The sequence below is a fragment of the Thamnophis sirtalis genome, unplaced genomic scaffold (genome assembly GCF_051295495.1).
Source record: "Thamnophis sirtalis isolate CommonGarterSnake01/CBP01778 unplaced genomic scaffold, rThaSir2_p1.2 scaffold_4, whole genome shotgun sequence".
Taxonomy (NCBI): Eukaryota; Metazoa; Chordata; class Lepidosauria; order Squamata; family Natricidae; genus Thamnophis; species Thamnophis sirtalis.
In genome coordinates, this window is record NW_028261384.1 from 12122962 (window position 1) to 12139414 (window position 16453).

General features: G+C 36.9%; 1 protein-coding gene across 1 annotated transcript; it reads left to right on the forward strand.

Moving 5' to 3' along the window:
• The first annotated feature begins 4585 nt into the window (after positions 1 to 4585).
• LOC106556906 (uncharacterized) lies at positions 4586 to 8008 on the forward strand. The gene is made up of 3 exons (XM_087712144.1): positions 4586 to 4738; positions 4843 to 5139; positions 5468 to 8008. The coding sequence occupies exons 1-3, from the start codon at positions 4586 to 4588 to the stop codon at positions 8006 to 8008; spliced, it is 2991 nt and encodes a 996-aa protein (XP_087568270.1).
• The last annotated feature ends 8445 nt before the right edge of the window (positions 8009 to 16453 follow it).

A 16453-nucleotide genomic window follows, 5' to 3' on the forward strand; every position in this document is an offset into this window, starting at 1 on the left:
CTGTAAGCACAGTCACCATCTTGACTTTTCTGACTTTTTATGGCTACTGTAGTTTTTAATATAGGCATTAAAAATTGGAATGTTGAAGATGTAAAAGCCCTCTACATCGTACATCTTATAACTAAGAAGACTCTTTAATTAATCTTCCAGCAATAAATGCATACTTTGAACACATTGAAGAATTGTTCACATATTGTTATCTCTGTTGCACCACTTTACTCTTTATACTGGATTTCTGTGCTGCCAATTTATCGTTGCAAAATCCTGTGATTCCCAACATGTAAAATGGAGGTCCAGTTCAGAGCCTTATTGAAGCAATATTCACTTACTAGGGCACTTGTCTAAAATGGATATAGAAGGATCAGCCCTGGAGCTTTTTGAAGGAATTAATGGGATCCTACTTTGAATTCTCTTACACCTGTCTCTTTAACAGGAGCATACTATGGGCAAATCTCCTTAACATTATGTGGACTTTTTGACATTGGCGATCAATCTTGCTGTCACTCAGCTAGCTTCTAAAATTGGTACAATCCCACAAACATGGTATCAAGTGTTTGATTATTCTTGAATATATGAATCCAAACGTAAACGCATTTTGTAACAAGGCTAAAGTAGATGTCAGAAAAAACTTACCTAAGGTAATAAAAGACTTTAGATAGAAAGGCATGCCAATTATTTGGACACAATTGATCTTAATAATGAAACTACAGTGGGCTTCAGAGTGGCAGACCATAATTATCTGGCTGGCACAGAGCCAGGTCACCAAGTGTTAACACCTTTGATCTTCAATTAGCCAACCCGTCACAAAAAGAAGGGTTTTTTTAAAAAAAAAAAAATCAAGTGAGGGAAAGACAGCTGGGAGCGGAATAGTAACGTTCTCCTTTCTGCATTTTTATATTACTACATGTTGGGTATAAAGTAGGACTTCCTAAATATGGATTATCGAGGAATGTTTTCAGTTTTTAAAATCATGGTGCATTATAATCTCATAATTTAATATTTTGTTTTAATCCAGTTCTGACACTTGCAAACCATTGAAATGGGCTTTTTACAGGAAATAGTGTGGATGGGAAGATTTTAAATTAATTCGAATTTTTTAAAAATGATCTGATTGCCAAATATTCCTAAGGAAACCTACATATTAATACAGTACAACCCAAAATGAACACTACACGTAGTCCTCAACTTACAACCATTCACATAGCAACTGAGGACCCAGATTGTTGGGGGCAATATGCTGACTCTCTGTAAACCGCTTAGAGAGGCCTGAAAGGCCTATGAAGCGGTATATAAGTCTACTGCTATTGCTATTGCTATTGCTTCCAACAAACAAAGAGAATGGAAAAAGCCGGATTCTCATAATGGCCACAAGATTCACGTTAACAATTGCAGTGATTTGCTTAATATAAAATCAGGCACAAGTGGCTTAACAATTGCCTTGCTTGTAGCAAAATCTGTTTGTTTGTTTGTTTGTTTATTAGATTTATATAAAAGATAAAGGTTCCCCTTGCAAAAGGGTGCTAGTCATTTCTGACTCTACGAGGCGGTGCTCATCTCCGTTTCAAAGTCGAAGACGTCTCCGTGGTCATGTGGTCGGCATGACACACCAAAGATGCAAGGAAAACTGTTACCTTCCCACCAAGGATGGTCCCTATTTTTCTACTTGCATTTTTTACGTACGTTCAAACTGCTAGATTGGCAGAAGTTGAGACAAGTAATGGGAGCTCACTCCGTTACACAGCGCTAGGGATTCTAACCGCCGGACTACCGACTTTTCTGATCGACAAGCTCAGCGTCTTAGCACTGAGCCAACGCATCCCTTATTAGATTTATAACCTACCTTTTATTCAGGAGAATAAGTTGATACTCTCTCAGCCTTATGAGGCAGTTCAGAAGGGAAGTACATTACCCAGATGACCTAATTCTACTTTATTAAAAGGTTTCTTCTATGTTGTATAATGTAATATTATGCAGTATTATGCCCTGATGATGTTACCTGGTGGGGTAATGAAACATCTGCAAATAAACCATCAAGCTCATTCAATACCAAGGACTCTATAGTGCAGACCTGAGCTAGATATATTTTCTTTTATTGATGCAGTTCTCTCTACTCTACTTCTTCCCTCAACAACTTGTAAAAGAAGTTTGGCTGAGGGAGTGACTGGTTCCCCTGCCACCCAATGAACTTCCATGACTGAAGATGGACTAGGACCTGGGTCCTAGAATCATTCCAAATCCAACATATTAACCACTCCACATATTAACCACACTGCTATTTCATTCATTCATTCATTCATTCATTCATTCATTCATTCATTCATTCATTCATCAAATATATATGGCCAACATTTCACAGAAAGTGACTCTGGCTAATTTATTGATGGCTTATCAGCCACATTTAATAAACTACCACATTGCTGGGAAGATCAGACATCAACTTTTGTTTCTTAATAAGCTTTTGCAGTATAAGCTTCTTTGTTTCACACTAGATGTCACCCTTACTAGTATCCAGTTAGGAGACATGACCAGATGAGCTGTTTCTACTTTATTATAAGGCTATATTAATAGACTAGGGATACGGTGACTCAATGGCTAAGACGCTGAGCTTGTCGATCAGAAAGGTCGGCACTTCGGCAGTTCCAATCCCTAGTGCTGCGTAACAGAGTTAACTCACGTTGCGTCTCCCAGCTTCTGCCAACCTAGCAATTTGAAAGCATGTAAAAAATGCAAGTAGAAAAATAGGAACCACCTTTGGTGGGAAGGTAATAGCCTTCCGTGCGCCTTTGGCGTTTAGTCATGCCGGTCACATGACTACAGAGACATCTTTGGACAGGGCTGGCTCTTCAGCTTTGAAGCGGAGATTAGCACCGCCACCTAGAGTTGGGAAGACTAGCACATATGTGTGATTTACACATTTACCTTTTATATTAATACAATCTTGCAAGTCTGAAAGTACAGTTATAACCCAATAAATCAGGGAGGTCTCTTCTGATTCTCTTACTTCACCCATTCTCCAATTACAGACTATGCTGTTTCTTATCTAACCATTCCCGAAGAAGTCTCTTTGGATTCAGTCTCTCAAGATCATTCTCACACACCATTACATCAGAACTGATCAATTCCTTTATTATTCAACTATAGGGCTGCTGGGAAAGTCATCCCTCCTTCCCCCTAGGTAATTTTGTTATTGGCTTGCTAGACCAGAGGATCTCATTTGATTATCTAAAGCAACAATCAATTCCCTTGAGAGACTGATTTTAACATTTTTACTTTATTTTATTTATTTATTTATTTATTGGTTATATTGGGTTTTTCTCTTTACAAACTGCCTCAAGTTATTGAGAGAAAATTGGGTGGCCATATACATTTTCTTAGATATAACTATCTCTCTACTCTACAACACAGAAATAGCAGCACTCCAAACAACTAGAGAAAGAGACCGCTGAATAGTATTAATCAGGATATAAAGATGGCCACTTTCCTGAGATTCTCTTCACATGCTATTTTACTTAAATAAATGGCATGTAATTGTTTTAATTTGAATTGTCTTTCTTTTTACATTTGAAATTCATTTATAAGTTCCCTCTTATTTCCTCCTTTCCAAAAATTAACTCTTTTTTTATATACAGAGATTTGGCAATTGTGAACATTAATTCTCACACGGTTAAAAGAAATACCTTCTTAGTATAGATTGACCCCATAAAGATTACTACCAAACCAAGGAACTGGTGGAAACTGTAAGAGAATTACTTCTATTCTTTTGCAGAGAACAGATAGCAAAAGCATCAAGCTGAATTAGTGTAAACAGAACTTACATTTGATACCTGGCAGTTATAGAAATTGTTCCTGTAATCACCTTTTAGTACTTCTACAATGTGTGTGTGTGTGTGTATACATATATATATGTATGTGCATATATATGTATGTATGTATGTATGTATGTATGCATGTATGCATGTATGTATAAATATATATATATTTAAAGTCACAACCCCTGGTATGCCCAAATATGGGAGGAAGGTCACACTTCCATTCTCTATCCTTCGGCTCGTCACAAGAGACCATCCAGACAGAAACCCAATATTTTTTTACTGTTGCCTTTTTTTTACTGTTGCCTTTTTGTTACATTTGTTATATTTGTGCTGATAAATAAATAAAGGGAGACTAGTATAGATCTATTTCAAGCTATTTAGCTCTCATCAGCTAGCCATACCCTTACTGGGAATCGAACCTGTGCTCTATTGCCTCTTAGGCAGATGTGTTAACCATTGAGCTACAGAACTCAACTCCTTATCAGCCAGGCCAGGGGGAAAGGTATATATTTAAAGTCACAACCCCTGGTATGCCCAAATATGAAATAGATCTATACGAGTCTCCCTTTATTTATTTATCAGCACAAATATAACATACATACATACATACATACATACATACATACATACATACATACATACATACATACATACATACATACATACATATATATATATATATATATATATATATATATATATATATATATATATATTCATTTATCAAAAGTTAATGAATTCCTCCATGGAAACTTTTATTTTGTTTTAGCATTATGAGGAATGAAATGGGGAGAAAGAGAGTTCTTAGCCTGATCCAGAACGGTTGTTGGAACTTTGGACAGAGTGATGAAGGCACTTTCGCAGATGTTGCTCAGAGGGACCTTTGCAAAGCCAACACAGCTGCAAAGGTGGAGGATGCTAATCAGGCAATACTCTTTTACTACAACGCTAAGAGTTGCTCTCTGTTGGTCTTCTATTGCCATAGGGTACTCGGCAACTGTAGAGTACTCTTAGTTATTTTCCTGGCCAGGATCACGCTCCCCCTCCCCCAAAAAAGCACTGGGCAAAACGATCTGGGGACAGCCTCCTTCCCGGCGCTTTGGAGGCGCGGCAGCGGGACGTGGGAAAGGCACGCGACGGAAAGGGCGCGGGGAGGTATCGGAAGCAGATACAGCGGGTCGATCCGCCAAGGGGGCAGCTGGGACGAAGCAACGAGCGGTACAGCTTAACGGTGACTCAGCCTGCTTCCCACACCTGGCGCGGGGCAGAAAAACCGAACTTCGATGCAGCCAAGCAGGAGATGCAAAGCCGAGTGGACCGCTTCGCTGTAAGTCCCCTGCGAAATTCTGCAAACCTCCCGAACCTGCCAGCACTTCTTCCCGCGAGTCCCGGTGACGAGTAGAGGGGGCTGCGTTTAGGAAGACTCAAATCTTTTCCCCCCCCCTCCGCCCCAGCAAGTCTTTTCCCCGCGCAAGTAGTTTTCCCGAACTTTATTCTCTGCGGGCGATTGATGAATTCGAAGTAAGCTGACGCATTAGGAGTAGGGCTAAGAAAAGCCAAGACCCACTTTACCCCAGCAAAAGCTTTCTTATAAAGCCCACCGCCCGCCCACCGCTTCGGATAAATCTATTTAAAATATGGCATCTTCCTCTCAGCCATCTGAGAAACTGAAAATTAAGCAAGAAGATGGTAGAGATGTCAGAGCTAACAAGCCCCCAGTCCCTGAAAATAAAAATGCCTTACATAAAAAGCCTGCTGTAGGTGTCCAGAGAATAAAAGGCCAAGAGCAGGATGAAGGCTCTCCTAAAGCTCTGCTGTGTGTATTTGGGGGAGAATTGCAAGCTGGAAGAAGAACTATAAACAAAATTCATAAAGAAAGCTCTTCTGGAAAGGAGGAGCTGGGACCAGTGAACAACCTGGGAGAATTTTCAACAGTATCAAAAAGTAGAAGGGGAGAAATTAGAAAACCTTCACATCCTTTGGAAACTGCACCACAGGAAGATAACATGTCTGTCAAGCAAGACAATAAAGAACCATGCTGGGGAGGTGGACATGTACCTGTAATGTCAGGTTCAGGAGGGAAAGCATCGAGATCCAAGGATGAAAAAAATATGCAACAGGCTCCCAACAATGAGAAAACTGTTACAAAAACTTCTGGAGATAGTGTTGAAGAAGATTCCAAACCAATGCTAGATTCAAAGCAAAGTTATAAACTATCAAAACCTGAATATGAATTGGAACCTCAACAGATTTCCAACGTTAAGAAGACTGTTACAGAAACAGGAAACAAAGCTATATATAGCACGAGAGAACTTTCCAAGACAGTGATTACTTCCAAATATGTACATTCAGGATCAAGGTATCAAAATGAACTTTATCAAGGATCAAATGACTCACATCTTCCAGTAAAAGAGAAAACAGATGTTCAACAGAATAAAATGTTTTGGAAAGAAAATTACGGACCAAAACACAGATTTAAAAGCAGCTGTTCACAAATTGGAGAGCACAAAAATATCCAAGTCTCTCCTACACAGTTAAGTAAAACCTCCAATTGGAATACTTTGGCTAGCCAAAGTAAAAAACAATATTGGAAATCAGAAGCCCATTGGAGATTGGTCTCTGGAGATTCAAAATACGAAGGTAAAGAGACCAAGCAGAATAATAATGATCGGAAACCTTTTGTAAATAGCTTTAGAACTGGCACAAAACAAAAAAACATAGCAAAGGACAAATGCATTCCCGCCACTTTATCTAATGCACACAGTGAAGCTGCAGAAAAGTTTGTGAACTTCCAGAAGACAGCTATTGCTGAACCCACTCGAGAACCAGTGTTTACAGATGATTCAGAAACAGATCAAAAGTGTACAGAGCACAAGAAAGAATTTCCATCTGAAAATGATAGGTCTAACATGGAAGATGGAGGACCACTGGTTACCTATTCACAAGAAGATTCCATCCGTAATCATAAACTTTCAGAAATGATGGAAATGTCAGCATCAACAATGGAATTTGTAACCTATCCTCCTCATTTCTACAATCAGAAAATGAATGATTATGCGAAACACCGGACAAGCAATCCAAAGCCAACACATTGTTTTACAAGATCCACTGGAAACATTTCATATTCCAATAATCTCTATGATGTTTCTTTAGAAAGAAGAACAAATGCAGCAAAAGATAAAAAACCTTCAGTGGAAAGGGTACAAGATAAAACATGGTCATATGGTTCTTTACAGGACTACAAATGGGGGAAAAGACCCCAAAATATGGGAAGGGGAACATATGTCCCCATCTTTTCTTCATCATTTAAGTCAGATTCTTTCACTAAACAATTCACTAATTGTATAGGCCAGGATGTGCCTATGAACTTTCCCAAATATTTAGAAGACGGCTTTATTGACACACACTGCCATTTGGACATGTTATATTCAAAAACATCTTTCAGAGGAACTTTTTCTGAATTTAGGAAAAGATACAGCAGCACTTTTCCTAAAGAATTTCAGGGCTGCATAGCTGACTTTTGTGACCCTCGTTCTTTAAGAAACAACTTATGGGAATATTTATTAAAGGAAGATATGGTTTGGGGGGCATTTGGCTGCCACCCCCACTTTGCTTCTTATTACACAGATCATCATGAAAGAAATCTCATGCAGGCAATGAGACACCCCAAATCCATTGCCTTTGGTGAAATAGGACTGGATTACTCTTATAAATGTCGTACAGAAATTCCAAAACAGCATGAGGTTTTTGAGAGGCAACTGAATCTAGCTGTTTCTTTAAGGAAGCCATTGGTCATTCACTGCAGAGATGCTGATGGTGATCTGTTAGAAATCATGAAAAAGTGTGTACCAAAAGACTATAAAATACATAGGCATTGTTTCACTGGATGCTATAGTGTCATTGAACCATTTTTAGATTACTTCCCAAATCTAATGGTTGGATTCACAGCATTGATGTCTTACCCATCAGCAAATGAGGTTAGAGACTCTGTTCGGAAAATACCATTGAACAGAATAGTGGTAGAAACAGATGCACCTTATTTCCTTCCTCGACAGGTGCCAAAATGTGTAAGCCAGTTTTCGCATCCTGGATTAGCTCTGCACACAGTGAAAGAGATTGCCTGCCTCAAAGAAATGTCATTATCTGCCACTTTAGCTGTTCTAAGGCAAAACACCAACAAAATGTATGACTTGTAAGGTCAGAAGAAAGGAGGGAAACTAAAAGAGGAAACTTTTATAAAATGATTAGATCCCTTTAAATTTTATTTTGTAATAATAATATTTTGTATAGATTTGGGCTTCTACACTAATACTGAATACCCTTTCATAGCTTTTTTTTAATTCCACCAATTATGTTACTTGCTTCTGCTGTTTAAGTGCCTCAGTGATAATTTCAGTTCTAATAGATTTATTTTTAGTTGCTAATCCTTGACAATGTTTTGATTTTTTAAAGAAAAGAGTGCTCTTAAAACTGTCTAAACCTAAGATTTTCTTCTGAGCTGCACGCCTCTTAACTGCTGCAGTAAAAAACATTACCTATTCATGTAACATGTTTGTAGAAATAGCCTTAAAAATATGTCTGTCCTTTTTTCATTGGTTTTTTTCAACATGTTAACCCATTTGCTCTTTTTAAAGATAAAATGAATTATGAATCATTTTTAAAGAAAAACTAATATTGTACAGTACATAAATATTGTTTATAAACACTGTTAGTGAATGTCACAGGTGTCCCCTAGCTTCATTCTGCTGAAATGAAAAATACCCACATACATGCAGAATAATGAAGCAAAGTTAAGAGATGAAATAGAGTGCCAAGGTTATTCATGAAAAACTGACTGAGTTTTAATTTACATTTGGATTTTTTAATTTTAATCTCTTCGGAGAGTTCTTCATTCGGTAAGTGATTATATGTTTCTATAATTTTATGTATTATTTTGACTTCAAACAACTTATTATCAACTTTCATTTTAATTTTTCAATTATGTCTCCAAGCCTATGTAGACCCCATTCATTCATGGAAATAAGGATTATGGTTGAAATTGAATCATTTCGGATTTTTTGAAAATGGGAAAAATGTAAAGAATCTAGAACAAAATCTAAAAAAATATTCAGATCAGTCACTACAAAGGAAGTCTTCCCAGTATAGAGCTATTAGTGTCAACATCACTGGCAAGTCATTTTTAAAAGCCCTACAGCAGGGGTGTCAAACTCAAGGCCCGGGGGCCAGATCCAACCCGCGGGGTACTTAGATCTGGCCCATGGGGTCGTCCTGGAAACAGTAAAGGACCAGCCCACAGTGCTTCTGCCAGCAAAAATGGGCTCCTGAAGACACTGCCCTCCCGAGCTCCATTTTCGCTGGCAGAGGGTTGCAGGAGCCCGTTTTCACTGGCAGGGTGCTTGGGCCACCACAGGCACCCACGACAAAAGTGATGTTGAGCTGGCCATTCCCAACCTGGTCATGCCCATCCCGGCCCCCCAAGGTCAAATACAACCCTGATGGGGCCCCCAATGAAATCGAGTTGGACACCCCTGCCTTAGTGTCTGGCTCCCAGCTGCATTAATTGCCATAAGCCTAAAATAAGTATCTATTTTCAGTTTCCTACAATATCAGTTTCTATTTTAAATTACAGGTAGTCCTTGACTTACAACCATTCATTTAGTGATTGTTTAAAGTTACGATGGCACTGCAAAAAGCAGCTTATGACCACATACACAACTATAGGTAGTCCTCGACTTACAACTATAATTGAGCCCAAAATTTATATTGTTAAGTGCGACATTAGTTACGTGAATTTCGCCTCATTTTATGACATTTCTTGTCACAATTATTAAATGAATCATTGCAGTTGCGAAGTTAGTAACCTGGTTGTTAAGTGAATGTGGTTTTCCCATTGACTTTGCTTGTCAGAAGGTGGCAAAAAGTGATCATATGACCCCAGGACAGTGCAACCATCATAAATATGAGTCAGTTGCCAAGCATTTGAATTTTGATTATGCGGCCATGGGGATGCTGCAATGGGTTGTAAGTGTGAAAAACGGTCATAACTCACTTTTTTCTGTGCTGTTATAATTTTGAACAGTTAATAAATGAACTTGTAAATCAAAGACTACCTATATTGCAGCATCCCCTTAATCATTGATCAAAATTGGGGCACGTAGTAATGTCAGTTGCATTGTCCCAGTGATCATATGATTATCATTTGTAACCTTCCCAGCCAGCTTCGGACAAAGTCAATGGGGAAAGCCAGATTCACTTAACAACTGCATGATTCACTTAACAACTTCTGTATTTCATTTAACAATTGTGGCAAGAAAGGTTATAAAATGGGGCAAAACTCACTTAACAAGGGCTTAGCTTAGTAGTGGACATTTTGAGCTCTATTGTGGTTATAATCCAGGACTACCTATACTCTCTAGGTCACATTAACTATATGCATAAAACTGCTGAACTCTATGACAATTTCAGCTTCACATGTTGATTCAGTTTTTCAGATGACGTTTAATAGTCTTCTTCCAAATTTCCAGATAAACTTCACAATTTGGAAATGTGCTTTTTAAGTCAGCGGCAGGGTGTGCCTAAGAGATCTCCATCTAAATAAGAGATTCTGTCCTACAAAAATGCACACTCCCCAGTTCCATCCACAGCTGAGAATCAGGGAATAAATGAGTGTTTCTCTTTTAGCAAAGTTGACAGCTACATTCAGTCTTCAGCTATTCTAATATAAAGTCTGCCAGCATGCTATGTCACCAACGCTTTACTGGCAAGGACTCATTTATCACAAGTTCCAAGCCCACAGTAAATGAAGTTATCCTTTCAAGAGTATTTTTTGTGTAAAAGGGTGCTTTGAACCTAGAATTCCCTCAAAGCGAAGTCAATAACTGAAGAACTGAGGGAGAAAAAAATGAGGGGGGGGGGAACAATTTTCAAACAAAATGAGAGGAGCAGTTTAAGGTGTTTATTTTAAACTGATTTTTCCAAATCTTTTTTGGATTTAACCTGCAAATCTATTAGCTAATTAAAGATGGTAGGGTTGTTGTTTTTTTAACTTGTTGCTCCATTTTGAATTAACTCAAATCCCAGGAAGAACAACAAAACATTTTCTTTGTCCTGTTTAAATTAAGACCCAGGAAAGGCATGTAATTGTTTACAAACAGCTTAACTGCTTTAGTACAAATGTTGCTTTACATCCTTATATCCAGTTTTTAAAAAAATCCATTTGGATTTCTTCAAAGAAATCTTCAAAGGGCAAAATGATTTGCAAGCAAGTTGGGATCAATGCTACTGCTGGGCTTTAATTTATTTGTATAAATTAAGAGAGAATAGTTTTTCAAACAACCCAGGAAGAGGACTTTTTCCACATACTGGAAAGGACAGGAGCACGTTCCTGTTAAGCAGTTGGGAACAACACAAGCATGGAAAACAGCTGAGGAAGCAAGGGCTAACAAGTGAGGTCACTTGTGTTATGATGTCATTTCAACACTTATTGACCCAGTGCATACAATATCATTGTGTTGTATTGGATTATTATTATATGCTGATTTTAGAGTGGAGGCATTATGTAATACATGTCCTTTGAAACGGTAAACAGCCTAGCAGCCCAATTTTACACCAATTGCATCGATTTGCACCAATTTTACACACTTCTCAATGGAAGTTCCACATATATGCATAGTAAAGATATGCATGATGTTCACAGATTGAGAGAAGAAATCAATTTATCCAATGTCCGATGGCTATAGCTGCAATGGAAAGAATGAAATTGGCCCCTTTTTTATTCTCTTACATATATTGTTCTCTCCTGAGGGAAAATCAATACGTTTTGCTAAACACACATTTCCCTGGAAGTTATTTCCGATACAGACACAATTCAAATAACATTTCTACAAATGGGACAGCTTAGCACTTTTAATATTATTTATATTTATAATATAAATAATATTGTTGATTGCCCAGATTAGCTCTAATCTACAAATTTACATGGGATTAATAGGACAAATAGAGGCCCAGAGAAGGGCATCTATCTCGTGTGCTTAGGAAGGACTCAATAGGTGGATAAAAATGCCAAATTCATTCTAAATATCGGGATAACTGTGTTATCAATCATAATTCCATAGTGATCTTCTGGGTAAAACTTAAGAGTTAATTCAATCCACAGCATTTATATATTTCCAGTTCAACATCTGAGGCCATATCTTCTTCTGTGTTGTTTTTATTTTATGGCAATAGGGACATTTCACTCTTAAAAGCTTAATGGAAAATGTGCTTGGAGGGGGCGTAAAGGATGTGGAAAGTGAAGGCTATATGTACACACACAGACACAGATACACATACGGAAAGAATACCAAAAGTAAAGGCTTTATATAAATATGTTATATATGTGTTTCTGTATGTGTGTTTGTGTGCATTTTCTTTTCTTCTTTTTTTGAAACCTGAGAACAAGCTGCTTATCACTGGATGGACACTAGCTTTGATGCTGATGTAAAAATGTACAGAATGTGCCTAAACTCAATTAAGAATTGTCTGCGAAGGGAGAGAAATCACTTAACCGCTTCAAAACACTTCCTTTCTCCCATTCTGGAAGTGATCTTTGAACAAGAGGAGGGCAGGCAAGAGCTGTCCTTATTTCTGTCTCTTTGAAGTAAATTGCCTGCCGACTTAAACTATCATCTCAATGCAATTATATAATGTCCCCAGATCAAAACTGACAAAGAACATAATGTTTAGAACCAAATTATTTATGACACTTCTATCCATTTTTTTTCCTTCAATGAAGAAAAGCACTGGCTTCATATAACTTTCTTGGCAAGGAGTCAGGAATTGTTTTCCTTAATCTAGATCAGGAGCATCAACAGAGGGGTCATAAAAGTCAAGATGGTGGCTACAATTGTGTAATCAAAGCCAAGCTGTTTTTACATGTACCATCTTAAATATAGCTGGGGCTTCAATTGTAGGGTTGTGGCTGCCATTTTGACTTTTTTTGACACCACCACCTTCTTGTGGATATCCCCCAGTATAAATTAGAATACTCACTATCCCACATTACAAAACAAGATTGGGTGTGCAAAAGACGAAAGGATTTGTAGTCAGACACAGAACTCCTAGCAAATAAGATGTCTTATACCATAATATATCAGAAGGTATTCCCATTACAATCACACAACTTTGTTGTTGGCATTGCTTCATGCGTTAATAGTTTTCAAGGAGAAATGCAAATACATGCACATACTTACTCATAAACACACACACACACACACACACACACAAAACACTTAATTAAAAAGGATCACTTCATACCAACTAGCAGGCTCTTTTTATTATTTAAACTTGTATACCACACAACTCTCAATGACTTGAAGATTCACAACAATGAAACAAAGGAAATACAAAAATATCAATAAAAGACAAAGGATAAATCTAAATGATTGCAAGATCCACAGACCAGAAAGAACGAAGTGAAGGGTCTCACTATCACCAAAGGCCTGGTTTCCCCAAGATTTTGGGGGAACCTTGTTCCAAACGGAAGGTGCTACTATAGAAAAGAAGTACTAATTTCCCTATGGTCATAGATCAAATAAGAGAGGCAGATACAATAATCAGGCACATGGTTAAAAGAAGATTCATAAAAGAAAAAAACAGAAAAAGAAATAATAGGCCAAATTCAAACCCAACATTTACTAATGGTAATCATAACCTATCAGAATGAGCTCCTTTCATGAAGCTGTCATAAAGATATTCTCTGCTAGTATGCAGAAAATATACTCTGATGTATAATTCATTTACACATTGAACAAAACCACACAGTTCCAAATGGCTGGGGCACCAAATTAATGGGGCAACAATAATGTGAATGTTCAATGAACTTACCATAAACATTCACATATTAAAGGCAAAGAGCCAATTCATATATTTTAAACATTAATGAGAATTGAATGAGAATGTATGAAAAATAAAACATAATTGCTGTTATGCTAGCTATTTCTAAATGCAAAGAAACCAATTGTATTAAGCTAACATTTCATTTCTCTATAGGTCCTATAAATTCCAAAGTCTTTTTTAGGAGAAAGAAGAAGGGGAAGAGAATAGAAACAGCATATTTTAATAACTTGAAATTGATTTAGTTGATATATAATATTAAAAATTGGAGAGGCTGACAGATGAACTTTCACATGCCTCACATGGTTTTGTATAAAATATTCATTTTAGGCCAAGATGATGGAGAGACATCTATATAAATATTTAAATATATATACTCAACTGACATAACAAAATTCTGTTTAGCAATAGTGGAAAAGAATGATGCCTAAATATAAGAAGAATAATTGAAGAGCTAATTATCCACTGAAAGATGCTTGTCTCTTTCAATAGTACACAAATTAAAGAAATAATTTGTTCACCTGTAAGTGAAGTTTAAAAAAAGTTTAATTGCTATGGAAATCAGTCAATTCCACTCAAATTTAATTGAGCATAAAGAGTTTGCAAAGTACATACATGTTTGTGTATGCAAATGTGCGTGCATGCACGCACACACACGCACACACACACATATAGCATCCTTTGCTGATAAAGAAGACAATGACTTTCACAGATGACAATTCTATAAGACAGAGATATTTGAGGAACTCAAGACAGAAAATAGGAAAAAACTATTTACAATTAAAGTCTCTGCTATATGAAGCAAGCCGAGACAATCGTACATAGAAGTATCAGAATAATAATCCTCCTTTTTCCAGGCAAAACGAGGAATGGCTAATTAAGCAGACTTTTTTCAGCTAAAAAAAATCACCCACTTTTCACTCATCTGACTGACCATCTTGATGTTATTTGATGCCATGTTGTTCAGTATGTTACTGAATTCTTTAATTGGCTCTTACCCTTTTTTCAGAATTAAGCTGAAAATTAAGCATATAATTAAGCCCTCCAAAATCTCTCGATAGTGATATGGGTGGCATATAAATTTAATAATAAATTGTTTTAAAAAGCACACAGATGTCTGAGCTTTGTCATAAGCTTAATTTGGGAGAATAGGTGTAATTAAGGTATTGTCTAGCTTGGACAATAACCATTTCACTTTGCCCAGAGACTAGAGTACAAAGAAAAGTGCATGTATTATTTGTATATGTTACTTAAATGTATATGTTACTTACTTGACTCCTGCAATTCTGCATGGTTTACAAGTTGTTAAAAGACTTAAAACCAAAAAGATAAAGCAGAATACAAATGGTAGATGAGCCAACAAATCCAGATGAGAACGAAGAAAGAAAAAGAAACATGGCTTCAACTTCACTTGGATTCTTGACTAATATCAAAGAAATTGTGGAAGAGAATCATTAAAGAAAGGATGAAAAAGGATGGATAGAATGAATGACAAAAATTAAAATATTTTTAATTTATTTAAATAATTAAATTGAATTGTTAAATTGCCCTACAGCAAGTTGTCCTGTGGCGAGTTGGCCATAGTGAGTTGGCAACGGCGAGTTGGCAACGGCGAGTTGTCCCATTCCAAGCCAGAGCATAGAACAACTCAGAGAAGTAGTACAGAACGTAAAATAACAGAGACTTGGCTCATAGAGTCACCAGGAGTCAGACATGACTGAATGAATAACACCACCATCAGTTTTGAAGATTTTTCTTAACATTTTTTTTCAGTTGGAATGACAGTCATTTGATCTTTGTACTTCCCATTGTCCATTTGAGCAGCCATGCCTGTATTCAACCATGTAGTCAAGAAAGTTAATCTCACTAAATGGCATATACAATGGAGTTTACAAAACATCTCGAAAAACCAAATATGGATCAATGTATTGGTGACAGTTTCAAATAAGAACTTTTGGTGTTAATTCATTTTTTCAGTGACATCATCATTACTCATACCGGGAAATTTTCATTTGATCGTTTTTTTAAAAAATTACTTATAATGTGAATGTAATTCAAAATGTGATATTTAAAAGACATCAATGTCAACTCTGGAATCACCAAAGCATGGCCTGAGATCTATTGAGCTGACACTTTGAATAAAACAGCTGTTACATGCCACAAATGCTGCTTTTTTTAATGAGATTGTTTGCCTAGAAAAGCAAGCAAAACCTAGGCCAAAATGAGGTACCTTTTCATTGTACATACTGGACTGAATTCCTGGCTAATAAATTTCCCCACACCTTTGTCTGGATGAAGGGAGGCAAAGGTCTGCATTTTCTCACAAGCATGCACAAGCCTCATCCTAAGTCATATGGCTTTCTACCTCTAAATCTCTCCCTTTATTGACTTAAAGAGTTTGTCTGAGTGACAATGGACATTGTGGATTTGTTACTTCTGTCATTTTTTCTACCAGTGCACTTTGCTTCAGATCAAAGTTGAAAGCTCTTTAAAAAAATACACAAACCACAGTGACAAATAGCTTGCTTTGTTTGACATAGCAAAGCAAACAAGAAATTGCTTTAATTAACAAAAAAAAATCCTCTCTTTTCTGCCTTAACTCTGAAGCCTAAGATGCTAAAAACTACACATGTATTTCATGATCAAGCAATGAATCTTTTTAATATTTTCAGTAGATTAGCAAAAATAAAACCAAGCTCTCAGTTTTTTAAAACTCATAAAATACATTTCTAGTTTCCTTAAAGGAGGCATCTTGACTTTTAAAATAT

What these genes read in the sequence shown, in the direction of transcription:
- LOC106556906 (XM_087712144.1), top strand. Translation starts at nt 4,586, where the DNA reads ATGAGGAATGAAATGGGGAGAAAGAGAGTTCTTAGCCTGATCCAGAAC. An exon ending in AGGTGGAGGATGCTAATCAG is followed by an intron (nt 4,739 to 4,842) that starts GCAATACTCTTT and finishes TTTCCTGGCCAG; the next exon opens with GATCACGCTCCCCCTCCCCC. An exon ending in GCCGAGTGGACCGCTTCGCT is followed by an intron (nt 5,140 to 5,467) that starts GTAAGTCCCCTG and finishes TCTTCCTCTCAG; the next exon opens with CCATCTGAGAAACTGAAAAT.